This window comes from Bubalus kerabau, chromosome 3 (genome assembly GCF_029407905.1).
Source record: "Bubalus kerabau isolate K-KA32 ecotype Philippines breed swamp buffalo chromosome 3, PCC_UOA_SB_1v2, whole genome shotgun sequence".
Taxonomy (NCBI): domain Eukaryota; kingdom Metazoa; phylum Chordata; class Mammalia; order Artiodactyla; family Bovidae; genus Bubalus; species Bubalus kerabau.
The window spans coordinates 59439853-59467804 of NC_073626.1; the positions used below are offsets into that span (position 1 = coordinate 59439853).

The 27952-nt window shown below is 41.9% G+C and overlaps 1 protein-coding gene across 5 annotated transcripts in view; it reads right to left on the minus strand.

The window, feature by feature from the left end:
* The window catches only part of MFSD6 (major facilitator superfamily domain containing 6), an 89789-nt gene that overhangs the window by 42484 nt on the left and 19353 nt on the right, over positions 1-27952 (minus strand). For 3 of the 5 annotated variants that reach the window (XM_055571926.1, XM_055571925.1, XM_055571927.1), the window contains one exon: positions 19389-20997. In XM_055571926.1, coding sequence (XP_055427901.1) covers positions 19389-20944 — 1556 coding nt within the window. In that variant the 5' untranslated portion in view covers positions 20945-20997. Of the gene's footprint in view, positions 1-12313; positions 12355-13676; positions 13845-19388; positions 20998-27952 lie in introns of those variants that run through there. The other 2 variants (XM_055571929.1, XM_055571928.1) reach the window with 2 other exon arrangements.

Below are 27952 nucleotides of genomic sequence, written 5' to 3' on the forward strand. Positions count from 1 at the left end.
CGTTTGTACATTTCTCCATTGCTCTTTTAGTTTTTATCAATCTGCTTTTTCTCAGCTTGTGTATATCTCTAGGTAGAAAAATAAGGACGTTTAAAATAAAATAGAAAAAAACAAAAACAAAATATACCCCTGATTAATGGAGCCCAACCAGCTGAAAGATACAATATGCTGTTTTGTTGTTCTACTTTCCATTTGGGCAAAAATCACATGACCAAATACACGTACATATACATATACATACATATACATCCCCACACACCACGATTTTGTTTAAAAACTTTCCGTAAGATGGCCTGAAGTATACATAAAATACAAACTGTAATTTCCAGACAAGAACCACTGACATCTGTCATAGCAATTAATTTGAAAAAGGCCTCAGGAGTTTTAGTTGATCCTATGCTATAAACAAGTCCAACAAAATTCAGGCTGAAGGAATATCATGACCAAACCAAAAGGACATAATAATCCTACTGTTTTTGACTTTGGCCAGACCATAGCAGGAAGTGGTTACAATTAGGAGATCACTGACCAAAAAAAAAAAAAAAAAAAGGAGTCTGAATGAGGGGGAAGATAAAAAGAGTAGAGTCTAGGATAAGATGTTCTGTGGAAAATCCCTGAGGGAACTGGAGAAGCAAAGCTGTAGGAGGGACATTCAGATATGTGAGGGGCTTTTCTGCTGAACAGGGAGTGGGCTGTGTGGGCCCAGAGTCATACCTGTGAGCAGTCAGCCAAACAGGCATGTTGTTTCAGCTGCTAAGCAGAAACAAAGGGAATGCAGCACTTTGTCCTTTCAGCTGCATTTGATCCTGGAAAGACGTGGACCTGCCTGGGACCTCCGGTGAAAGCCTGGAATATACCCAGTAGGAGACAGCAGGCTCTGGTCACACCTTTTGAGACCCAGTTACAGCCACACCTAAGGCCATCTGCTGGACTGTTCAGTTAGACAATACCCTCCTTGTTTTGCTTAAATACCCTGGGTAAGGTTTTCTGCCACCTCAAGTCAAAGAGTCCTAAGTGACCCAAGATCTTAGCTGCCTTGTGAGATAGCAAGTTCCACATGATTAGAAGGGTCCAAACAAAGGCTAAGTAACCATCTACCAAGGATTAGGGGGGAGAGAAGCCAACTGGGCTGAACTTAGGCCCCTGTTATTTTACTGGGGCTACCATAACAAATGGGCTTCCCAGGTGGTACAGTGGTAAAGAATTCACCTGCCAATGTAGGAGATGAAGGAGATGTGGGTTTGATCCTTGGCTCAGGAATATCCTCTGGAGGAGGAAATGGCAACCCATTCCAGTATTCTTGCCTAGAAAATCCCAAGGACAGAGGAGCCTCGTGGGCTACACTCCATGGGGTCATGAAGAGTCAGACACAACATAGCGACTAAGCAAAGGGCACCATAACAAATACCACAGACTGGGCAGCTTAAATTTATTCTCTTCTCATTCTGGAGGCTCTAGGTCTAAGACCACGGTGTCTGCAGGATTCAGGTCTTCTGAGGCCTCTCTCTTTATCGTGTAGATGACTACCCTTTGCTGTGTCCTCACGTGGTCCCCTCTGCATGTGTCTGTGCCCCAATCTCCTCTTCTCAAAAGACAGCAGTCACATTCGATGAGGGGCCAACCTAATCAGTCAGTTCAGTCACTCAGTCGCATCTGACTCTTTGCGACCCTATGAATCTTAACATGCAAGGCCTCCCTGTCCATCGAGTCGGTGATGCCATCGAGCCATCTCATCCTCTGTCGTCCCCTTTTCCTCCTGCCCCCAATCCCTCCCAGCATCAGAGTCTTTTCCAATGAGTCAACTCTTCGCATGAGGTGGCCAAAGTACTGGAGTTTCAGCTTCAGCATCAGTCCTTCCAATGAACACCCAGAACTGATGTCCTTTTGAATGGACTGGTTGGATCTCCTTGCAGTCCAAGGGACTCTCAAGAGTCTTCTCCAACACCACAGTTCAAAAGCATCAATACTTCAGCACTCAGCTTTCTTCATAGTCCAACTCTCACATCCATACATGACCACTGGAAAAACCATAGCCTTGACTAGATGGATCTTTGTTGGCAAAGTAATGTCTCTGCTTTTTAACATGCTGTCTAGGTTGGTCATAACTTTCCTTCCAAGGAGTAAGCGTCTTTTAATTTCATGGCTCCAATCACCATCTGGAGTGATTTTGGAGCCCAGAAAAATAAAGTCTGACACTGTTTCCATTTTTTTCCCCATCTATCTTCCATGAAGTGATGGGACTGGATGCCATGATCTTAGTTTTCTGAATGTTGATATTTAAGCCAACTTTTTCACTCTCCTCTTTCACTTTCATCAAGAGACTCTTTAGTTCTTCACTTTCTGCTGTAAGGGTGGTGTCATCTGCATATCTGAGGTTACTGATATTTCTCCTGGCAATCATGATTCCAGCTTGTGCTTCTTTCAGCCCAGCATTTCTCATGATGTACTCTGCACAGAAGTTAAATAAGCAGGGTGACAATATACAGCCTTGACGTACTCTTTTTCCTATTCAGAACCAGTCTGTTGTTCCATGTCCAGTTCTAACTGTTGCTTCCTGACCTGCATACAGATTTCTCAAGAGGCAGGTCAGGTGGTCTGGTATTCCCATCTCTTGAAGAATTTTCCACATTTTGTTGTGATCCACACAGTCAAAGGCTTTGGCATAGTCAATAAAGCAGAAATAGATATTTTTCTAGAACGCTCTTGCTTTTTCAATGATCCAGTGGATGTTGGCAATTTGGTCTCTGGTTCCTCTGCCTTTTCTAAATCCAGCTTGAACATCTGGAAGTTCATGGTTCACATATTGCTGAAGCCTGGCTTGGAGAATTTTGAGCATTACTTTACTAGCGTGTGAGATGAGTGCAATTGTGAGGTAGTTTGAGCATTCTTTGGCATTGCCTTTCTTTGGGATTGGAATAAAAACTGACCTTTCCCAGTCCTGTGGCCACTGCTGAGTTTTCCAAATTTGCTGGCATACTGAGTGTAGCACTTTCACAGCATCATCTTTTAGGATTTGAAAGAGCTCAGCTGGAATTCCATCACCTCCACTAGCTTTGTTCGTAGTGATGCTTCCTAAGGCCCACTTGACTTCACATTCCAGGATGTCTGTCTCTAAGTGAGTGATCACACCATTGTGATTATCTGGGTCATGAAGATCTTTTTTGTACAGTTCTTCTGTGTATTCTTGCCACCTCTTCTTAATATCTTCTGCTTCTGTTAGGTCCATACCATTTCTGTCCTTTATTGAGCCCATCTTTGCATGAAATGTTCCCTTGGTATCTCTCATTTTCTTGAAGAGATCTCTAGTCTTTCCCTAATAGCCTCACTTTAATTTACCTCTCTAAGGACCACATCTCCTAATGCAGTCACATTCTGGAGTACTGGGGATTAGGACTTTAACAGGTGAATTTCAAGGGCCACAATTCAGCTCACAAAAATGACCTCTGAGCCTACTTACAACTCCAACATGAAAGAAAGTTGAGTAAAAAGTCCTAATTTGTTTTGCTCAAAAGCCATCTAGGACTTCCCTGGTGGTCTGGTGGTTAAGAATCTGCCTGCCAATGCAGGGGACCCGGGCTTGATCCCTGCTCCAGAAGAGCCCACATGTCCTGGGGCAACTAAGCCCATGCACCGTAACTACCGAAGCCCGAGAACCCCAGAGCCTGTGCTCCACAGCGAGAAGTCACCGCAGTGAGGAGCCCACACGTTGCAACTGGAGAGCAGCCCCCGCGCCTTGCAACTCGAGAAGCCTGCACGTAACAACAAAGACCCAGCGCAGCTAAACAGAAAAAATACACACACTTGGCAAGTGTGACTGTAAGAAAAAGCCATCTGCTCCATGGACCAGAAACAGCCTGTGCAAGCAGAGGCAGCTTCCCTGGGCCTCTAAAGTCAAAGTGAGTCCGCACCCTTAGAGGAGGAGTGTTAGCATTTTGTACAACCCAATCTACTGTATTTACTCATTTATGTTATCTAGGGCATTGCTGTGTACTCTTCCAGAGCTGATGTAAAATGAAAGGCTTTGACAAACAGTGCTAATTAACACATTTTCACAAGGGGCAGTGCAACAGGGAGCCTGCTGCACCCGGGCTGAAGCGGTGGCATCCAGGGTACAGGCAACAGGAAGGGGACTTTTCTCAGGAGTGGTTCTGGGTCATACTACAGGCATTTTGGAAAGATCAAATAAACATGTTAAGAAAAACACAAAACAGTGTGCAAATGTGTAAACTCCCATTAGGTACAATGCACATATCTCAGCAAGAGCATCCAAGTCTTTTACAAATTCCATCTGAGCCAGCACATGGAGAAATGTTAAGGTTTAGGATTCTAACATCCACTGAAGTCAGCAGGTACTGGAGAAAGAACATTCTCCATACAGATCCCAGTGACTGCTATCATAAATCACCTCCCTTATCACGGTCTGTTGTCACTGCGTGGCATGGATGAGCTGGCATGAATGGCTCTGTGTACATTTCTGACTTATCAGCAAAAACCATGAAAGCCTAAGTCCCTGGTGGGGTGGCCAGGGAGGAGTGAGATCTGACGTGTGGTTTTTCACATACAGAAACCAAGCAAAGTAAAAAATTAGAGTCAACAAAGACACAACATCAAATCCAACCCCCTTGTTTCACAGAGACAAGAAAATGCAGGTCCAGAGAGGCAGGAAAGGGCCACCATTAGTAGGCCAGTGGAAGGCCAAGGGCCCTCTGCTCTATGGCTCTTAGGCCGGTAACAAAGTGCTCTGCTCCTACTGCAAGGCCCCTGCGTGAAGTCAAACCTACACACGGGCTTGAAGAAACACCTCTGAATTGGATTCAGGAAGTTGGGTATATGTTTAGGTTGACTTTAGAAGATGGTTGGCTGGATGGCATCACTGACTCGATGGACGTGAGTTTGAGTGGACTCTAGGAGTTGGTGATGGACAGGGCGGCCTGGCATGCTGCAATTCATGGGGTTGCAAAGAGTCGGACACGACTGAGTGACTGAACTGAATTGACTGAAGATTTTAAACTTTGATGAGCCAGTAGGAATGAGGGAAGAGGAAAGTAGAAAAACAAAGGCCACTCAACAGCTGCCCAATATCCTGGATCACAAAAGAAACACACCCAGAAACAAAATTTTGGGATCCTAGATGGAATGGCTCAAAAGACCCTTTCTACTGATGCAGAACCAGAGACCTCAAGTACCAGTGCTGTGGCAGGACGCAGGGTGAACCAGCATTTCTGCCTCCATCCATGGGCTGGAAAAGGGCTGCCTCCAGCAAGCAGACTTCTTAATCAAATTGTCAGAAGTTGACTGCATGGTTTGGGTTGGGTAAGGAGCAGAAGGGATTGCCTGGCAGCTCAGCAGGAAAGAATCCACCTGCAACGTGGGAGATCCAGGTTCCATCCCTGGGTTGGGCAGATCCCCTGGAGGAAGAAATGGCAAGCCACGCCTGTGTTCTTGTCTGGAGAACCCCAAGGACAGAGGAGCCTGGTGGGCTATGGCCCATGGGGTCACAGAGCCACACACGACTGAGCCGCTAAGCGTGCACACACATTCAAATGGTAACGCCTACAAAAATATCATAGATTCATTTCCATTAGTGATCTAGAAATTGGAAATGGAAACAATGATTTTCTGATTTAGCCTAATTAGGAAACTGAGCATAAAACTGTTCCCCTATAAAAACTACAAGAATCTTCTTTGTGGAATAAAGTATATTACAGCTATTAGTAGCATTCGAGAGGCAGGGTAATAAAAGTCAATCCTACACTCGGGCATTTGTGTTAAATAATAATAATAATTGATGTGTTTAAAACCTCTAGTCTTGGTTTGTTTTCTTTCCCAGTTTAATGGCACCTAACAGATAAACACTGGGGCTTCCCTGGTGGCTCAGAGGTTAAAGCGTCTGCCTGCAATTTAGGAGACCCAGGTTCGATCCCTGGGTCAGAAGATCCCCTGGAGAAGGAAATGGCAACCCACTCTAGTACTCTTGCCTGGAGAATCCCATGGAGGACTGGTAGGCTACAGTCCATGGGGTCGCAAAGAGTCTGACATGACTGAGCGACTTCACTTTCACTTTCAACAGATAAACAGTAGCCACAGAAGATAACGCTTAAGCCATTAGGCCGTTTGGGGCATCATATTCCCTCTGGCATTGCGTTTCTCCAGGCAGAAATCCACTCTGGAATGAAGTCCTTGAGTTATGAGTTAAGAACACCAAAAGAGCATTAAAGATATAGCCACAACTTCATGTCCTGACTTTAGAATATAATTTTCTTCCCCTTAGAAGCACTGAACTTGTCTCTTTTCGAAAGTCCTGTTCCATGGCACAGCTTCCAGAAGTAACGCTGATAGCGTCATGTGTCTTGTTTGAGGTAGGTGATTGCCCCAAATAGCTTTACTAGCTGAAGGGAAGGCAGGAGAGTGGAGGTGGAGGATGGTTATAGAAATCCCGGGCTGAAGTTAGCTGTTGTGCCAAGGTTTCCCACAAACATCTCTAGCTTCATTCTCTCTCCTGAGATCTAGACTCATAAACACAACTTCCCAGTGGGCATCTTTCTCATCTAATAGGACCTCCACAAGTCCCATTCTTCAGAACTGATACCCCTTCCCTGGGTTTCCTTGCTTGGTGAGTGGCACCACCAGCAATTTGGTATCCAATTCACAAGATGACTCTTCTCACTCCACCTACTCTAGGCCCTGCCCACCCCCCCAAACTCTTGATTTTACTTGCTTTACTCTTTCCAACTCCCCATGTCTCAGGTACCTAAGTTAACACTTCTGTAACACCTAGTATTTTCCTTTTATGTTATGGTCCTCCACCCCCTACCAGAGAGTGAACTCCTTGAGAGAGGAACCTTATCTGTCTTGTTCAGCCCTGCATTCATAGAATAGAACCTGGCCATTTAATAAAGACTTCTTTAAAGAAATACTGAGAGAACGTAATATTTAACTGTGAATTAGCTCTGTTAATGACGTATGATACCTAGTCATGTCTGATGGCTAGTCATCATACATTTCTGTATGATACATACTGCTGCTGCTGCTGCTGCTAAGTCGCTCCAGTCGTGTCCGACTCTGTGTGACCCCACAGACAGCAGCCCACCAGGCTCTGCTGTCCCTGGGATTCTCCAGGCAAGAACACTGGAGTGGGTTGCCATTTCCTTCTCCAATGCATGAAAGGGAAAAGTGAAAGTGAAGTCACTCAGTCGTATCCGACTCTCAGTGATCCCATGGACTGCAGCCTACCGGGCTCCTCCGTCCATGGAATTTTCCAGGCAAGACTACTGGAGTGGGGTGCCATTGCCTTCTCCGGTACAATACCTAGTCATCATTAAAAAGTTTTGCCACTTATATTCAGTGTGAATTGGTTTAATCACATTACTCTCTTCCTAACACTTCTTGAGGGCAGTTAATCCGGAGGAATGACAATTTCATTGGGGGTAAAAAAAGATAATTTGAGAGAATGGGGTATTTTAGAGGAATGGAGAGCTTACCAGGAAGACAAAAGAGGGTGGTTGGAACAGGTGAAAAAGTTGTATCAGACACTGGTTACTCAGAGCAGTCCGAGATGTGAGGGTGGCCTCCATAAAGGGACAAAATACTCACCAATCTAAGAACCTACAAGGCAGCTGAGAACACAGGCTTTGGAGTCTGCGTGGTTGGTTTGAATTCTACCTCTGCTAGTTACTAGCTTTATGACTGTGGGCAACTTATCTTAGCACCTTGAACTTCCCCACTCTATGGTGGACATAGCAGTGCCTAACTCACAAGGATAAACGGGGGCTTGAAGGCAAAGCATTTCACACAGTGCCCTGGAGGGCACTTGGATGTAGTAAGTGCTGAAATGACAGTGTTAACAACTATTATTATTTTCTCAATATTATACTATAATTATAATGTTTGTTAAGTTTGGAGATTTCTAAATTTAAAATTTTTATTTTTTAATAAAATTTAAATTTTTTAATTAAAAAAATTTGCTATTCTGCAATTCTATTGCTATTCTGCAATTTTGAAGTTGCTAAAAAAAAAAAATTTTTATCTGGGATTGGTGGAAGGCACATCAACAAAGGTCATGCATGAGTCACCAGCTTGTGACTCAAGCAAGAAAGGACAACTCATTATCTGAAACTCAGAGAACAAAGTAAAATGGGACTTCTCTAAAGTAGGGCAGAATAAACAATAATAAATGCTCCACCCATAGAAGTGTTGCAGAAAGGGAACCCCTTCCAGGACCTGAGAGTGGGCTCTTGTCTAACATTCAGAAAGGAATTGTCCGGAAACGAATGGTCCAAGGAGACACAGCTGACAAACCATAAAACCCGAGACAGCGAGCCATGCAGCAGAGTCCTCCTGGCTGCCGTTAGCCTGTTGCTGTCCGCCCTTCCCAGTAAAGTCTCATGCTCTGTCAGCCGTGTCTCCCCGGACAATTCATTTCCAAGTGTTAGACCCCCTCTGGGGCCCTGGAAGAGGTCCCCCTTCCTGCAATAGTAGTGTTTTAAAGAAACATCAAGACAGACATCTGTTCGTGTCACCTCTTGCTCAGACTCACCAATGACTTCCCATTTCTCTCAGGGAAACACACTCTCTCTCAGTGGGACCCAGAGCCCTTGCACGAGTCCTGCCCACCTTGCTGACTTTATCACTCCTCACTCCTCGTTCAGGCAACATGCACACTTGTGCTTGGTTCCCTCATCTTCCCTGGGCGGCTTCTGTGCAAACACCACTCTGCTCAGATGTCCCTTCCTTAGAGAAAGCCTCTCTGTAAGCTCAAGCGGAAAAGTCGCCTCTTCTCAGTCGCTCTGGGAACCTGCGTCCTGCATGAATTTTGCCACGTCATCATTCATCATGATCAGAAATGAGATAATCTGTGTACTGTTCACTGTCTACCCCAATAGAAGGCTCGTCCTATGAGGACTGGCCTTTGTCTATCTCATCACACATTCCAAATATCCCCAAGACCTACAAAAGTGCCTGTCACCTAGGGCATGTTTAAGAAATACGTGTTGAAGGAGTGAATTAATAACAACAGGAATAACACCACCTGTTGTTTACAGCTGAGCACTTACTATATGCTATGCATTATCTTATTAATCTTAACAATGGTATCAAGTCAGATACAATTATTACCACCATGTTACAAATGAGGAACCTGAGGCTTAACAAAGCTAAATTGCTGGCTTATCCAAGGTCAGATACAGTTGAGCACTTACTATATTGCTATGCATTATCTTATTAATCTTAACAATGGTATGAAGTTAGATACTATAGTAAGTGTGGGATTTGAACCCAGGTCAAATGCACACACGCACACGTGTACTTTTACAGGTAAACCGGCAAAAAGAAGAACACAAGGAAACAGGAGAACTACTAGACTACCCGACACTCCTACCAGGGTTTGGGAAGATGACTAGGGTCAACCCTGGGCCAATTTACTTTCTGCTCCTGTTCATTCTCCTAAGTGGAGTGAAAGCCTGGCCAACATCCACAGTTATTACCAAGGACCATGCCAATCATCCATTGCTGAGGTGACCTCATGCACTCAGCAGTCAACCACACCACACAGTCTCATGGTCCAAAACTGCGGTCCCCAGACGAACGTAACTCGACACTGATTTTTTCTGAAAATGTCTGAGCTTCCTTCTATATATTATCTTTTTAAAGGAAAGAAAAAGTTAACAAGTTACTGTTTGTCAGCCTCCAGACTACTATTCGAAGATGTTGGTGACAGCAGACAAAAGGCGAAGAAGAGATGATTAATACTTGAGAAATAAGAATGGGGTGCGATTCCTCCAGTTGGAAAGGTTTTGGAGGGATATGCTATGAAGGAAGCTTGAAGAAAAATTCGTATCTACTATTCAAAGTACCCTATTGAAATTATATAATTAAAATCTACCAAGCATCACAAGAATAAGTAGAAATAAGTTAGCCACACTGCTTAGGCTTTTGACTTGCACAAAAAAGGCAGTAATTGACACTGTAGGACTCAAGATAATCAAACAGCTGGTGCAAACACTCATACTTGGACTCAAGTCAGCAATAAAATGCATGATCTCTGGGATATCACTTGACTTGACTTTCTAGTACCTTGATCTCTTAATATATAAAGAAATATTATAATTACTGCCCAAGTCAGGGTTATTTGATACATTTTGATATTAATTCTTAATGAGGTACTATAAATTTCTACCTGACTTCATTTTAAAGAAAAAGAACTAAGACCTGAAGCCACGATAACTATGTAAAAGTAGACTTTTAATCATTAAATGTGTGCTACTTAGGGAAAGCTATACGGGAAAGCCAGGTGCTCAATGCTAAAGAGTCCTGCCGATGCAGGAGATGAGGGTTCAATCCCTGGGGTCAGGAAGATCCCCTGGAGAAGGAAATGGCAACCCACTTCAGTACTCTTGCCTGGAAAATTCCATGGACAGAGGAGCCTGGTGGGCTACAGTCCATGGGGTTTGAAAGCGTTGGGGCAAATCTAATACAGTTATGTAAAGTTTAAAAATAAAATAAAATTAAAAAAAAAAAAAAAAAAAGAAAAAAAAAAAAAAAAGAAAGCGTTGGACCCAACTGCTGCTGCTGCTCTGCTAAGTCACTTCAGTCATGTGAGACTCTGTGCAACCCCATAGATGGCAGCCCACCAGGCTCCCCAGTCCCTGGGATTCTCCAGGCAAGAACACTGGAGTGGGTTGCCATTCCTTCTCCAATACATGCATGCATGCTAAGTCCCCTCAGTCATGTCTGACTCTGTGCAACCCTATGGACAGCAGCCCACCAGGCTCCTCCATCCACAGGATTCTCCAGGCAAGAATACTGGAGTGGGCTGCCATTTCCTTCTCCAACTGAGACACATACACATTAGCGGCACAAAATCTCAATGTTTATTTTACCTGATATATAAGGATACAATATGTCTCCTTAGGACATATACAGCTTTAAACACACACACACTCTCTCTCACTCTCTCACACACACATCTGGTTCTTTTATGGGAAGATAATTATATTGATCCACTATAAACAGACCTAAGCTTCAAGCTATTTTCCAATCTAAAATACCAAAAAAGGGAGAGAATATATATATCTAGCACCAAGAATGGAAACTTTGAATATTTTGCTGTACTTCCTTAAAGAAACAAAATGTTGCACATAAACGGAGGGCTTCCCCTGCCCTCTTTCTTCCCCAACCAGTCCCCTTCTTTTTATGTCCTGTCCAGAAAGCTAGGGCTATATGAACTCAGGATGCATTTTCCCTCCATAAATTTAAGTGTTTTTTTTCCTATGCAATTAGGCATATCCATAAAAGTATGTATAACTTTTGAAATGCATTGCTAAAATTTGCATAAGTGCACCACACTGTGTATTATTTTGCTTTCTCCCCCATTCAACATCATGGTTTGAGAGCTTTCTATCTTGACATACTGATATAGTCCATTCCTTTTCTGCATACTATTCCATCTTACGACTATCCTACACTGAATGCATCTATTCCCCAACTGATGACTATTTAGACCAGTTCTCTTTCTCACTGTTAGAAAGCTGCAGTAAGCAAGCAGCATCTTTGTACATGTCTCTCTGCATGTGTGTAAAAGTTTCTCTGATGGCTCATACAGTAAAGAATCTGCCTGCAACATGGGAGACCTGGGTTTGATTCCTAGGTTGGGAAGATCCCCTGGAGAAGTGCATGGCAACTCACTCCCTTATTCTTGCTTGGAGAATTCCCATGGACAGAGGAGCCTGGCAGACTATGGTCCATGGGGTCACAGAGTCAGATATAACTGAGTGACTAAGCACAGCACACAGCAAAAGTTTCTCTAGGCAGCTAAGTATCTTAAAATGCAATTATCAAGCCATAGGAAATGTCCAACTTGTACATTAACATGGACTGCTGAATTGGTCTCCACAGTGGTTATCAAGCAACATAATCTACCAGAAGATTGGCTAAATAATAATAAAAAAAAATCAAGAGAACTAATATATGCAAGTCACTGTTCTAAGCACTTAATGTGCTTTATCTCATTTAATTTCCATGAAAAAAAGAGGTTAATACTAATGATATTCCTACTTACAGATGACAAAACAGAGATACAAAAAGTTATATAACTTCTCCAAGGCCACATGGTTCCAAGAGGCATAGTCAAGCTCTAAACCAGGCAACATGCCTCCCAGTCCATGCTTGTAAGCACTATGGACACTGCCTTTCATGAATAAGGACAGGAAGAGACCTTTCCCTGGAGACTGCAGCTATTTCCTTTCTCTATTTTCTTCCTCTTGATCCCTGTTCCTTTTATTCCTTGTCCCTTTATTTTTCCCTCTCCCTTACTCACGTCTCCCTTGGTCCACTTGTATACATGTCTAGAAGACCGTGGCTCAGGTGATGGCATTGGAGGGGTGCTCAGAAAGGCATTTGCTCCTGAAGCAAGATGTGGAAACAGGTTACAGTATCATACAATTCCCCATAAACATGAGGATACAAGGATAACTACTTTAAACCATAAAACAGAGACCAACATTTCAATAAGATCAGAAACTCAGAACAGAATCTTGGAGACAAGCATAACTGATTTTCCTCAGCCCATCTCTTCTTCAACAACAAGGCTTCCTTGCTCACTTTGCTCATGTTCCTGGTTTTAACTATCCCAAATCTGTATTCCCAACCTAACCTCTTTTTGGGCTTTTATAGCAGTCAGCTGTCTGTTAGACATTCCCACATAAATGTTTCAATTTTAAGGTAAACAAACTCATGGCTGGATTCTGACGAACTTCCACTCTCTCCTCTGTTCTGTATCTTCTCAAATTTCCTCCTGGATCTGGCAGAACCACTGCACCCAAACTGAAACCCGAAGGTCTCTCCATCACTTCTCACATCAAGCCGTTCCACTGATTCTACCTCCCACGCACACTCCGTCCCTGAACCTCTGTTGCTACTGCTGTACTCCAGGCCTAATCATCTCTCACTTGGACTGTTTTAAGAACCTTCTCAGTGGGCTTCTGCTTCCAAGTTCCCCGCTGCATTGCAAATAAATGAACACCGGTGGCTCTCCTCGGCTCCGAACCTTGCCACACTGCCCTACAGCACCCAGGATAAAGCTCCTTTCCTAATCCCAGCTCCCATCTGACCTTCACTCTCCCCATCTTTTCCGACCCCCTTCCTTGTAGTGTTCATCCTGGCATCCTATTAAACTGGGTTGTCCAGGCCTAAATAAACTCTTCAATTAAACTAAACAAGTATGCAGAGTTTTGATTTTTAAATGATAGAGTAATAGTTACTCCTTTAGATCACGTTTAATTTCAAACGAGATGGTTGAATGGCGTCACCAACTCAATGGACATGACTTTGAGCAACCTCCAGAAGATGGTGAAGGACAGGGAGGCCTGGAGTGCTGCAGTCCATGGGGTGGCAAAGAGTCGGACACGACTCAGTGACTGAACAATAATGACAACGTGAGAAATAAGCCTTATCATTTTTTTTTCTATTGTGGTAAAGTAATTTTGTAAATAAAAAATAACATTCCACTAAGAAAAAAGAAGGAAAAAATGTTCAGGTCCTTCCTCTGTTGTTATTTTTTAAATCAAGAATTGAGTTATTCTATTTCCATTCTTTCCCTTCATCGTGGCGACTGCCAGTATAAGTTCGAAGCAGTTAAGGACTGTGGATGTCAGGATATGATCAGGGAAACAGGCACCAACCTTAATTCAGGGTGGTTAGCTAGGTGGTTAGATAGACGCCGGAAGAGCTGAGAAGCCAGAGAACCTGGAAAAAGCTGCAGACAGCCTCCGCAAGGCCTAGGTCTGAAGGCTGGGGGTGAGAGCCGCGTTACCAGAGCTCAAGGTCACAGCGCACAGAGCCACAGGTGAGCGGTGACCTGACAGGGCATGGAGGACTCGGGCTGACCGGAGGCAGGGCTGAGCACCGCAAAGAGGGAACTCTCAGCACATCGAGTGAGGGCTGCAGAGGGCGGCCCTCAGTCTCCAGCTGACAACTAGTCAACACCTGCATCTGAGCAAACCACCGAAGCCGGGCCAAGAACCACGTGAAAGGATTAAAGGGAACAATCTCCAAAGTTCACCCAAGATGAAAGAAGGAAGGTTTTTCCCTTTCTTCACACCCTCTCATTCTCCACCCGGGCCTCTCACCAGCCTGGCGGTTACCACCCTGGCTGGAATACCTAGGTACACACCCCCAGACAGCTTAAGGCAATTGGTCTACGTGTAGCTGGAGCATCAGGAGTTTTCAAAGCTCTCCCAGTGGGAGTCTCCCATCTGAGCACCACTGCAACAGTGGACCCAGCAGACCATGGGCTGGAGAAGCAGCTTGTGGAAGCCTGCACCGTGCCCCACGAGGTGCGGAGAGGCCCCAAGAGCCAAGGGGGCCAGGATCAACAACAAGGCCCGAAGAGGCAGGTAGAAACAAGGGAGAGGATACGAAGCAATAAAATCATAAACACAGCCCTAAATCTCCAGCTCCAGGTCAGCTCCTCTGATCACGCAGCTGCAGTTTCTGCCCCCTTCTGATGCTGCCGGCTATCCCTCCAGTGACCGACTGCTAACACTGCCCCACATGTCCTCAGCTGTGGGCCGTCGTCTTGCTATCTGCTCTGGCTCTTTCTGCAGTGCCCACCAGGAATGTCTGTGTTCCTCCTCTTGCTAGTAGCGTCATGTATTTCCCTCTCTCCTCCCTAAATGACCAGCCAACTCATCTGGATACTTAGCAACTATTTAGTAGTAATTAATGGCTAATGATGGTTAATATATTATCGCTTGCAGATAGAATTTGCATGACAAAACTGACTGAGTACAAGAATTTCAGGTCAAAGTCAGAATTGCTTGAGTAGATTTTTGTGTGTCCCTTAAAATGTAAATCAATTTGAATCACATAACATAGGTGATGGCCTAATATTAAATAGTAATGATTTTTGTTGTTCTTCTTAGTCACTCAGTCATGTCTAACTTTTTGTGACCCTATGGACTTCAGCATGCCAGGCTTTCCTGGAGTTTGCTCAAACAAATGATTAATTGAAATGTATTTTGATCACAACTCTACTCATGGTTGCTGAAACATTCAACAAGGTGAATATAGCCTTAAAATACATTTATATTTCTAGATAAAGAAATCTAGTCATTGTCATTACATAAATTAGCTTAGAAATGTACTTGCTGTAAATACCAAAGTCTTGTGGTTTTGAATCAAAAGAAATTTACTTTTTTAGTGGAAATAGGAAGCATTATCCTATTTACCTGAGATAACCACTTTCCAGTGGGGACAAAATCCAAGACTGAAATCAGAAATCATTTACTCTGTGTGTGTTTGCTGCTGCTGCTAAGTCACTTCAGTCGTGTCCGACTCTGTGCGACCCCAGAGACAGCAGCCCACTAGGCTTCCCCGTCCCTGGGATTCTCCAGGCAAGAACACTGGAGTGGGTTGCCATTGCCTTCTCCAATGCATGAAAGTGAAAAGTGAAAGGGAAGTCGCTCAGTCGTGTCCGACTCTTCGAGACCCCATGGACTGCAGCCTACCAGGCTCCTCCGTCCATGGGATTTTCCAGGCAACAGTACTGGAGTGGGGTGCCATTGCCTTCTCCGCTGTGTGTGTTTAGACTGATAGATACGTTAGTCAATGAAAAATGGGGCCCAAACTGCAGAACTGTTACAATAGTAAGTGGTTCAAAATCGGACATGCTGTTTTAAAAATTGTTTTCTGGTATGATGGTTTCTTCACTATGAACCTATATAAGCTTATGAAAATCTACTTTTTAAAAAAATTCTTTTTGTTATTGTTTTCTTATTTTTAATTGAAGAAAAATTACAACATTGTATTGGTTTCTGCCATACATCAACTTTTGACTACATTAGGATAGTTACAATATTTGTGGTTATGCTGCCTCCTATAAACAAACCCCCATAAGATAGTCACAGAATACTGAAAAACTTGCATATATACGGGCCAGACAGATCTCTCCTTATGATCCTACAAGGAAAACATAAAGGCTATGAATTCATAGAAAGATGATTTCTGTTTATCAACTGATACATGACATTCTTCCAGCTGAAAAGCAAAACTGCCATCACTACATATTTAAGCCCTCAAATCTCAACCACCACTAACCGGCTCCAAAAATTCTCACCAAAAGAAACATACCCATTCTACCTAAATATGTGGCATAATCTCACCACAACTATCAGAATCTTTTAAAAGCAGTTAATTCATTTCAATGAACAGGATAAAAATCCAAAAGCAGTCAGATCAGATCAGTTGTTCAGTCGTGTCCGACTCTTTGCGACTCTTTGCCAGGCCTCCCTGTCCATCACCAACTCCTGGAGTTCACTCAGACTCACGTCCATCGAGTCGGTGATGCCATCCAGCCATCTCATCCTCTGTCGTCCCCTTCTCCTCTTGCCCCCAATCCCTCCCAGCATCAGAGTCTTTTCCAATGAGTCAACTCTTCGCATGAGGTGGCCAAAGTACTGGAGTCTCAGCTTTAGCATCATTCCTTCCAAAGAAATCCCAGGGCTGATCTCCTTCAGAATGGACTGGTTGGATCTCCTTGCAGTCCAAGGGACTCTCAAGAGTCTTCTCCAACACCACAGTTCAAAAGCATCAATTCTTCGGCGCTCAGCCTTCTTCACAGTCCAACTCTCACATCCATACATGACCACAGGAAAAACCATAGCCTTGACTAGACGGACCTTTGTTGGCAAAGTAATGTCTCTGCATTTCAATATGCTATCTAGGTTGGTCATAACTTTCCTTCCAAGGAGTAAGTGTCTTTTAATTTCATGGCTGCAGTCACCATCTGTAGTGATTTTGGAGCCCAGAAAAATAAAGTCTGACACTGTTTCCACTGTTTCCCCATCTATCTCCCATGAAGTGGTGGGACCGGATGCCATGATCTTAATTTTCTGAATGTTGAGCTTTCAGCCAACTTTTTCACTCTCCACTTTCACTTTCATCAAGAGGCTTTTGAGTTCCTCTTCACTTTCTGCCATAAGGGTGGTGTCATCTGCATATCTGAGGTGATTGATATTTCTCCTGGCAATCTTGATTCCAGCTTGTGTTTCTTCCAGTCCAGTGTTTCTCATGATATACTCTGCATATAAGGTAAATAAACAGGGTGATAATATACAGCCTTGACAAACTTCTTTCCCTATTTGGAACCAGTCTGTTGTTCCATGTCCAGTTCTAACTTGCTTCCTGACCTGCATACAGATTTCTCAAGAGGCAGATCAGGTGGTCTGGTATTCCCATCTCTTTCAGAATTTTCCACAGTTTCTTGTGATCCACACAGTCTAAGGCTTTGGCATAGTCAATAAAGCAGAAATACATGTTTTTCTGGAACTCTCTTGCTTTTTCGATGGTCCAGTGGATGTTGGCAATTTGATCTCTGGTTCCTCTGCCTTTTCTAAAAGCAGCTTGAACATCAGGAAGTTCACGGTTCACATTTGCTGAAGCCTGGCTTGGAGAATTTTGAGCATTAGTTTACTAGCGTGTGAGATGAGTGCAATTGTGCAGTAGTTTGAGCATTCTTTGGCATTACCTTTCTTTGGGATTGAAATGAAAACTGACCTTTTCCAGTCCTGTGGCCACAGTAGGCTTCTGGGAACAACAATGTGACCACAACAGCTTTCTTCTTCCATTACATCATTTAAGGAAAAAAAGATGCTTTTTATGTAAAACTAGAAAATTAAGGTTAAGTGAGTCATTAGTTTTTACATAATGAGATATTAGCATTCATGTAATGAGTTCTCTCTTAAAAAAAAAAACACAAGTGTGAAGTTTATGTAATTACCAAAGCTAACAGTAAACCCGCTAGGATTCTATCATAAAGCTATATACTAAAAAAAAAAAAAAAAAAAGCTATATACTTTAGACAAAAGGCAAAGGTAGAAGAGACATTACTTTTCTTAGCATATGAGAAGACCTTAACAATTTCTGTGAAAATAAAACCTACATGCATACTCTGTACTGAGTCGACATTCAATTAACATTATTGAGTGATTAAATCATATTGTCTAGGAAAGCCACTCATGAGTAAGACCTGACAAGGTACCTTTCTGGGAATAAGTGGCTGTGGTTTTTAAACACACTATTAGGTGAGGGGAGATCCTGCTCATACAACCCAACCAAGCTGAAGAAATTCACTGTGAGTCTAATTCATCCCAGCTCAGAGAACATAAACATGACCTGGACAAGGTTAAAGGACAACCCAGACCATAATATCACAAGGCTCTTTGCCGACTGGCCCCACTGGGTGTGCCTCAGGGACCCTGTGTCTCTGGTGGCTGTCCATACAGTGCCTGACTTTGTTTGTGACAACAAAGGGGTCAAAGATTTGAGACGGAGAAGGAACAGGACACAGCCTCCCAAAGCAAAATCAAACAAGCAAAAATAGCCACAATTGCATTGGGAAAAGAAAGATTCTAGGTTGAAACTTGACATTAGAAAATATTTTCTTCAGTTAGTCAAAGGGATATTAAAGGAAAAAAGATCAATGTTTCTCAGATCTTGCCAGCGTCTATTTCTCCTTTGTAATTTCTCATAGAAACGGTAGATTTAAAGATTACCACATACACACAAACACACATGGCTGCTTTTAATTACAGCAACTTCAAATTTTAGGGACAGACATGCCATGCTTTTCTGTGAGGTTTAAGTGTATCTGGCTCCACATTTTAGAGCCAAGAGCAAAGCAGAAAGACATAAAGAGCAAGGTACTATTCAAACAACTTCAGACAAACCTTAGTGGTAAGAAACATTACATAAAATACACTAGGTATTTACAGATTTTTTTGCTTAAAAGGATTACATGGGAAATTTTAGGTAGAAGAAAGATTTTTAAGTATCCCATGTTTTCATGGCAGATAAAAATGCAGAGACCCATGTAATAATCAGAAAAAATTATATAAGATGCTCTTCCATGTAATATCATGGATTAATGCTTTTGGTGGGTCACATCACAGCCTTATTAAATATAATGGACATCTTCAATACACTGTATATTCAAGGTCTTTCTGCATCAGCAAGTAGCTGAGAATAACTTAAGGCTGAAAAAACATAATCCTCTTTATCTACTTAAACCCTTCTTCATAAATGTCTTAGACAGCTGGACCTTTCAAGGTCCATAGAGTAACAGAGTTGACAAAATTGGTGCTGATATGCCTGAAAATGTTTAATGTAAGAGTCTCTTAGCATACAGAGGGGAAGTATCATATATTGAGATAATTCAACTAGGTTCATCATTTCCTTCCTTCTGATTCTATTTTAAAGAGAAAGAGCAACCGAAATTACCACTCCCACCTAAACCTTACCCCCAACACAAATTATAAATGTGCTCAAAGATCTTATAAACTATGAAAAGATAGAGTTCAACTGCTGAGGGGCAGCAACAGTAGGCATGCTCTTACCTGATATGGCCAATCAGTTCAATAAGCTTGTGACTAAAAAAATAAGCTGTCAGCTCAGACACGTGGCTCAGGACTGAACAGACCCCAAAGAGCGTTGTTGTTCCATTCAGGTCCTCCAAATGCCAGTAGAGAAAGGTGAACACGAAGCCATATCCGAAACCCATAAACCACGCCACGAACAACACAGAGCCGTACTGCACACTGCAAAGCAGCCTGATCAAGTCCCAGAAGCTGAAGGCCTGCGAGTGGCTGGGGACAGTCGGTGTCTCCTCAGAGGACTCCGTGGAGCTGTTCCTCTCCACCTGAGGGATCTCTACCTCTTTCCCTTTACTTTCACTGTTTTTGAAGTGGCTGTAGCGGAACCGGAACTGAGTAGCAACAATCAAGGCCATGGTCATGAGAACCCCAAAGACGAAGAAGACGATCTGGTAGTTCCGGTACTCGGGCGGCTTACAGCCCTTCCCTTCGATGAGCACGTCTACGTGGGTGTAGTCGATGCCGATGCCCACAGACAGCATGGCCAGGCCCCAGCCCAGGGAGCCCCACATGCGCTGCAGGCCGTAGCGGTCTCTGTGCTTCCCCAGGTACTGGAGTGTTACTGTGTCCACGATTGTGACGGAGGAGGCACTGAAAAACTCTCCTATTACAACAACTACCAAGACCACCAAGAATATGGCCTCCACTTCTTGTTGATCATAAACAAGAGTGACTCGGTCAGAAGGTACAGACTTGGTGGTAGTGACCATGGAAGTGGTTGTCTCCCTGGTTGCATTTCCTGGGGGGGTAGAGGAGGTTGCAGTGCTTGGGTTCAAGGTCACAATATGGTCAATAATTTCATCGGTCTGAGGCTGCAGAGTGGGTGCACTGGTCTTGTTTGGAGCTGTCGAGAAGATAACAGTTTCTGTGACATTGGGCCCCACTTCTGACATCACTGGCCCACCATAAGGAAGCAGGTGCCTTTTGTCACGAATTCTTGGGGAGGTGGTGATGAAAGAGACAATGGAGGAATTCGTCGGCAGGATAGTGAATGGGTGACTTGAATTGGTGGGATGAACTGTCGGGGGGATCTTTGGTACACATCGCAAGGTAGCGGGTTTGACAAATCCAATGCCCAGGTTGAATAAAACCCAACACAAAAGAGAAAAGAGGAGGACGATTTTGCCTTTTTTAAAGCGATCTGCAACTACACCCCAAAAGGGGGCACTGCAGAATTCAATGAAGTATCGAATACCTACCAGCAGTCCACTCTGGCTGGGTGACATTCCCAGCTGCTTGTAATACACAGGCAAAAGTGGGTAGAGAGAGCCATATGCAGAGTAAAAGAAAAAATAAAAGACCTTGGAAATGAGAAGATCATTGTTTATCTTAACGCAGTGTTTCTCTATCCAGTCTATTTCCTCCTCAGGAATAGCAGCTGTTTCAGAGGGGGACGGCGTTTCATTTGAAGGTGGTTCTGGTTCCCTGGAAATACCATTAAAAGGATCAGCAAGCACGTATTTCCTCTTCTGTTCCTCTTCATCATCGGTTAAGATGGCAACTTTATCATCTGTCGCCATGGCTTACCACCACCATCAGAAAGTTGACGACCTTCAAAATTTTGGCTGTTGATCTGTAAAGTAAAATTTAAAAGAAGGCTTAGTATGAAAATGATAACATTTAAACATAAGAGTTTCGCCTTGTAGGAAACAGAGGAGTTTCAAACTACAGCTAAAAATAATAATCATGAGAGAGAACTATCACCATTCACTTGCAGCCATACAATAATGATAAGGAAAGATAACTTTACAAAAATCAAGTGCTCTCTCTGTGGCCACTGACTGGCTATAGGTACATCTTCTAATGGTTCATTCTTCAGGTTCATTCTCAATCTTTTCACTGATTCCTAGGGAAAATGTACAAATAATAGGGATCACGTCTACACCAAATAGAAGGTAAACAGTATTTACAGTTTCTCGAGTTCACTTTTCAAACAAACCCATTGCACTATGAAGTCTAGAATGCTTAGAAAATAAAGGCAGCTAAAACCATTTCAGTTTCTAGGGAAAAAACAGAAATAAGCCCTTAACCACGACTACAAATGTGATGAGAAAAAGGGACCCAATTGCACATTTGCATCTGGTCACTACAGCCATAACAATGATACCCTGATAAGGAAGTAGTCTTTACGCTGCTTATATTACATACATTTTCCAGATGTGCTTTTATAGATTGTAGTTTAAGAAAATGTCAGAAAAATAGCAGATAGCATTTACTGAGCACATACTCTGCACCAGACAACACTGAAAGATCTTTAAATGTGTTAATTCACATTCATCACAATATCTCTATTGTCGCCTCCATTTTACAGATGAGAAAAAACGAGGCATAGTGAGTTTAAATAACTCACATGTGCACAGCAAGGATTTGAACTCCAATATTATGATTTTAGGCTTCCCGCATGGCTCAGTGATAAAGAATCCACCTGCCAATGCAGGAGATGCAGGTCCAATCCCTGGATCAGGAAGATGCCCTGGAGAAGGAAATGGCAATCCACTTCAGTATTCTTGCCTGGGAAATCCCATGGACAGAGGAGCTTGGGAAGCTTCAGTCCATGGGGTCGCAAAAGAGTCAGACATGACTTAGCAACTAAAACAACGACATTACGGCTTTAGGACATATACTCTAGTGTAGCACACTAAACTGCCAAATACCACATTTTGGATAATAAAGTGCTATTAGATCTTTTTATGAGGCAGGTGTTTCATACGAAAGATAAGCAATATAACAAAGGGATAAGCTTATCGGAACGATGCCACATTCCCCAGAATGTCCTTTTCTTCTACTATACAAATGATTAAAGAGTCAAAAGGTCTTGCTTGCATCAAGATTTGTCAAGGTACAATGAGTATATTTGTATGTAGGAGGTGTACATATTAAATATCTATTAATTCCTTTCATCTTCTTTACTAGAGAGAAATAACTCCACCCTTTGGAGTACCTTTTGCTCTCCCTTTTCCCAAAATGAGAAGTAAATTTCTGAAGATCTTCCAAAATCATGCTTGTAAACATTTAAAAATCTCTACCTTGCTCCAGGCAGACAATAGAAACATAATGTATTGAGGCCTGTGTAATAAGTCAAATAAGTCAAATTATCTTTTACCACCAAAAGCCAGGTGTCAACATAGTTCTAGCTTTGAAAATGTTCATATATTTCTCTTTTTTTTTTGGTTAAGTTTTTTTTAATTTGAGGTAAAAATTAAAATTCATGTAACAAAATTAAATTCATGTAACAAAAGAGGAGCCAGTTTAAAGTGAATAATTCAGTGGAATTTAGCACTTTCACAATGTCGTACAGCCATCGCCTCTCTCTAGTTCCCAAATCACACTTTTCTTAATCATACTGGAAAACTTTTTTTCATCTCCCACAAAACTTGAAGGAAAAGCAAAATCCGACCTTCTGCTGCCAGGCTAAAAGGTTTTCCTCACTGCTCTCTATTATTTTTCTGTCATCATTGGTGCCTCCACCTACTCAAGTCAGCACCTCGAATTCTATTTCATCACCTGAAAAACACAGTCATTCTCCTTTGGACTTATTTTCTAAATTAATTTCAGTTTGAGCTCAAACTTCAAAGAAATATTTGTCATTTTTAAAATGTATAAAAATTATACGACACTTCTGGTAAAAATGGCAGATTAAGCACATCTGTTTTACTGCATCCCTAAACCCGACTCAAACGGCAACACCAACAAACACCCACACTTTTAAAGTCATATCCAAGCTGTGAAAATTAAAAGGTACATCATAGCAATAAAATAAAATTCTGGAAGCCAAAACATAGACAACTGGTAAATAATGGTGAATCTGAGAAAACTGAAACCCTGGTTGACAGTGGGGAAAGCCAAGAACAATAAATTGCAATTTATTCCTCAGAGTCCCTCAAAGGCTCACGGGCTGGCCATATGAGGTTTATCTGCAAGTAAGAGGGTATGTGTTTAAGTGGGGGTTGCTGCTAACAACAGAGTTAACGGAATGTCTGGACCCCAGCGCAGAAGGCTCAGTCGCCTTCCCCTCTCCACCTAGCTAGCCAATCAACTAGAGGATATCCCTCTGGAGAGGATAAAACGGAGTTCTTGAGTCATAGAGGACCAGTAACAGCTGAGATTACGGGCACCATACTGAAAAGAGGGGGCCACTGAGTGAACATACACATCCTAGATTCAAGCCCTGGCCTGGACCCCAAGCCCTATCCCACTTTCCACACTAGGTTCTCAGAGGCTGGAAGGTTCTTCCCTGGAGAATTTGACCAACCCAAGAGAAATGACCTCTCAATCATGATATTGAAACCTCCCCAACTAAACTATCCAACCAAATCACTCCACACAGGAGCTCAGGGTCTTAACAAGCCCTGTCACTAAATGTGAGCAGTCACCAAGAATTACAAGACATTTAACAAATGGCTCTTACAGGAAAGATGGAATCAAAACAGACAGGAAAAAAATCAATATGGAGAAAACAGAAGTTCTATGAGGAGGAAAATAGTTCTTAAATATAATATTAATATTTTCATAAATAAGATACATACATGCTACAAACATGTTTGAAACAGATGAAAAAAATAGAAAGTTGAACAGAAATAATAGAAAGTCTCAGCAATGTAAGAAATACATATATAAAGAAAAACAAAATGGAAATGTTGGAACTGGAAAATACAATAACCAAAATACAAAAACTCTATGGATGGACCCAACAGCAGAATGGAGGAGAGGGAAGAATCAGTGAACTGCAAGTATAATAGAAATTATACAATCTTAACAACAGAAAGAAAATAGATTGAAAAAAAATTAACAGAGCTTCAAGGACCTGTGGGACTATAACAAAAGATTGAACATTAATGACATCAGAGTCCTTAAAGGAGAAGAGAAAAAGAGCAGCGCTGAAGTATTCAAAGAAACAAAGGCTGAAAACATCTCAAAACTGGCAAGAGACATGAACCTACAGATTTAAGAAGCTGAATGAACTCTGAACAAGTGAAACCCACACCAAGACACAACATAGTCAAACTGTAAAAACCAAACACACAAAAAATCTTGAGGGCAGAGACATAAATCACAACTTATCAACAGGGGAAAAACCATTCAAATGATAGTATGTTTGTTTCTTTAAAACCGGACCCAAGAAGAAATACAATATTTTTTAAATGCTGAAAGAGAAAAATTGTCAAGCAAGAATCCAGTACCCAGAAAAAAAGACAGTCCAAAACCCAGGACACTATGGACCAATATCCCTTATGAACACAGACACGAAAATCCTTAACAAAATATTAGAAAGAAAATTTAGCAAGAATTGTGCATTGTGACCCTGTGGGATTTATTCCAAGGATGCAAGGCTGCTGCAGTACTTGAAATTCAATCCATGTAATCCACCATATAAACAAGCAAAGGGAAAAAAAAGGTATCATGGTCCTAACAACTGATGCAGAAGAAGCATTTGACGAAATTAAACACTCATTCCTGAAAAGTCTCAGAAAATTGGAATAAAAGGGATCTTCAACTCAATAAAGATCTCCTACAAAACCCCACAGGTAGCATTACTTTTAATGGTGAAAGACTGAAAGCTTTTTCTCTAAGCTAGGGAAGAAGGGAAGATGTTCTCATCACTCTTAGGCAATGTCGTGGTGGAAGTTCTAGCCAGTGCAATGCAGGGAAAAACAGGAAACAAAAAGTATATAGATCAAAAAGGAAGAAACTGTCTCTGTTTACAGTGGCACGATTGTCCATGCAGGAAATCCCAAGAAATCTAAAAAGCTTCTAGAAAGAAGAAATATTTCAGTATAAATGAACAAAACATGTACAGGACTATATGCTGAAAAACTACAAAATGCCAGTAAAAGAAATAAATCTGAAGAAATGGAGAGCTATATCATGTTCATGGGCTGCAACACTCAACACAGTAAAGACTTCAATTATTCTCAAATTTATATACAAGTTTAACACAGTTCCTATCAAAATCTCAGGAAGGCTTTCTGGGAATTTGGGCGAGATCACTCTAAAATTTATCTGAACAGGAAAAGGAATTAGAATAGCTAAAGCAATATTGAAAAAGATTTATCACCTGAAGTAAAGTCGCTCAGCTGTGTCCGACTCTCTGCGACCCCAGGCTCCTCCGTCCCTGGGATTCTCCAGGCAGGAATACTGGAGTGGGTTGCCATTTCCTTCTCCAGGAGATCTTCCCGACCCAGGGATCGAACCCAGGTCTCTGTATTGCAGGCAGACGCTTTTACCATCTGAGCCACCAGGGAAGCAACATTGAAAAAGATTTATCACCTAGCCACATACTAATCAGGACTGTGTGATGCTGGCGGAAGAACAGACACATAGATGAGTGGGACAGAGCAGAGAGCCCGAGAATAAATCTACACAAACATGTCCAAGTGATATCTGACAAAGATGCAAAAACAATTTGGTGAGAGAAAGATGATGACCTTTTCAACAAACAGTGTTGGTGCAATTAGACATCAGTAGGCAAAAAATAAACGGCTCATACGTTATATGAACACTCACTCAAAATACATCATGGATTTAAATGAAAAACTATAAACCTTTTAGGGGAAAAAACCCCCTAGATTCTAGTGCTAGGCAAACAGTTCTTAGACTTAATACCAACAGCATGACTCATAAAAGGAAAAATGGATAAATTAGACGTTATCAAAATTAAAAACTTTTGGCCGAAACCAACACAATATTGTAAAGCAGTTATTCTCCAATTAAAAATAAATAAATTTTTTAAAAATTAAAAACTTTTGCTCTGGGAAAGACTCTATTAAAAGAATGAAAAGAGGACTTTTCCTGGTGGCCCAGTGGTAAAGAATCTGCCTTCCACTGCTGGAAAAGTGGTTTCAATCCCTGGTCCAGGAAGATTCCATATGCTGAGCGGCGGCTAAGCCCATACACGACAACAAAGACTCATCACAGCCAAAAAAGAAAAGACAAGACAAGCTGTAGACTGGGAGAAAATATTTGCAAGCCACATATTCAACAAAGGGCTAGCAGTATCTAGAATATGTAAAGAATTCTCAAAACTCAACAGAAAATATACCAAACAATCCAATTAAAAAACAGACAAGACATGAAGAGACATTTCATCAAAGAGAATATATAGGATATACAGCTGCAAATAAACTTGTGAAAAAATGTTCATTGTCACTAACCATTAGGACATAAGTTAAAAACATGATATACCACTACGTATCTATAAGAATGGATAAAATAAAAATAGTAACAACACCAAATTCTGACATCAATAAAGAGAAATTAGATCATTCATACATTGCTGTTAGGGATGTTAAATGGTACAGCCACTCTGCAAAGCAGTTTGGCAATTTCTTATAAATTTAAACAGTGACTAGTGACCCAGCAATTTCACTTTTGGGCATTTATCCCAGAAAAGTGAAAGCTTATTTTCACACAAACACCTGTTCACAAATAAAGCAGCTTTATTTGTAATAGCCAAAACCTGGAAACAGCTTAGGTGTCCACTGCGGATGAATGGTTAAACAAACCGTGGCACCTCAATACCACTGAAAACTGTTCAGCAATAAAAGGGAATAAATGACTGACACAGTAATCTGAATAAATCTCCAGAGAATTAAAAAGAGAGAAAAAAGCCAATCTCAAAAGATGATGTACTCCATGATTCCATTCACAGACCATCCTAGGAGTGACAGAATTACTGGTGTGGAGAACACAAGAGAGACTGCCGGGGCTCACCAGGAGTGGTGTGGGAGGGGGAGGAGGTGCTGCAAAAGTGGGACAGGAGGGCTCTGGTGCCCTGACAGTGCTCTGCATCTCGACTGTATCGATGTCAGCTGTTCTCCTAATGGTTTTGCAAGATGTTACCGCTGGGGAAAAGTGGGTACTGGATCAATGGGCTATCTCTGTATTATTTCCTATAATTGTATGTGAATCTACAATTATCTCAGAATAAAACAGGTTAATTTTAAAAACTCAAGATAGCAGTTACCCTGGGGTGAGGTAGTAGCTAGAAGAAGGTCTGGAGTCCTGATAATTGTTTTCTTTTTTAATCTGGATCTTTTATTAAATGGAAGTGTTCACTTTGTAAGAAGTCAGTGAACTATATTATTTTTCAACAGAAAATTAACTTGGGGGGGTGGGGTGGGAAGGGGGCTCAAGAGGGAGGGGATATATATACACACATACACACACATATACTCACGGCTAATTCACATTTTTGTATGGAAGAACCTGCACAACATTGTAAAGCAATTATCCTCCAATTAAAAATAAAATTAAAAAAAATAAAGTGAAGCACAGAAACAAAAATGAACTTAAAGACTTAAAATATAAAAAGAAAAGAGATGAAAGTACAAGAGAAAAGACAATTATAGGATCACCCAGAAAGACAGGTATCTAAAAAACTGCAACTCTGAGACAAAACAGAGAAAATGAAGAGATGGGAATTCTTTAATTCAAGAAAATTTCTCAGAACTGAAAGATATGAGCTGTCTGAAATGACCATGGAGTACTTGACATAGTGGATAAAGCAGACCCAAGCCAAAGCACATGAG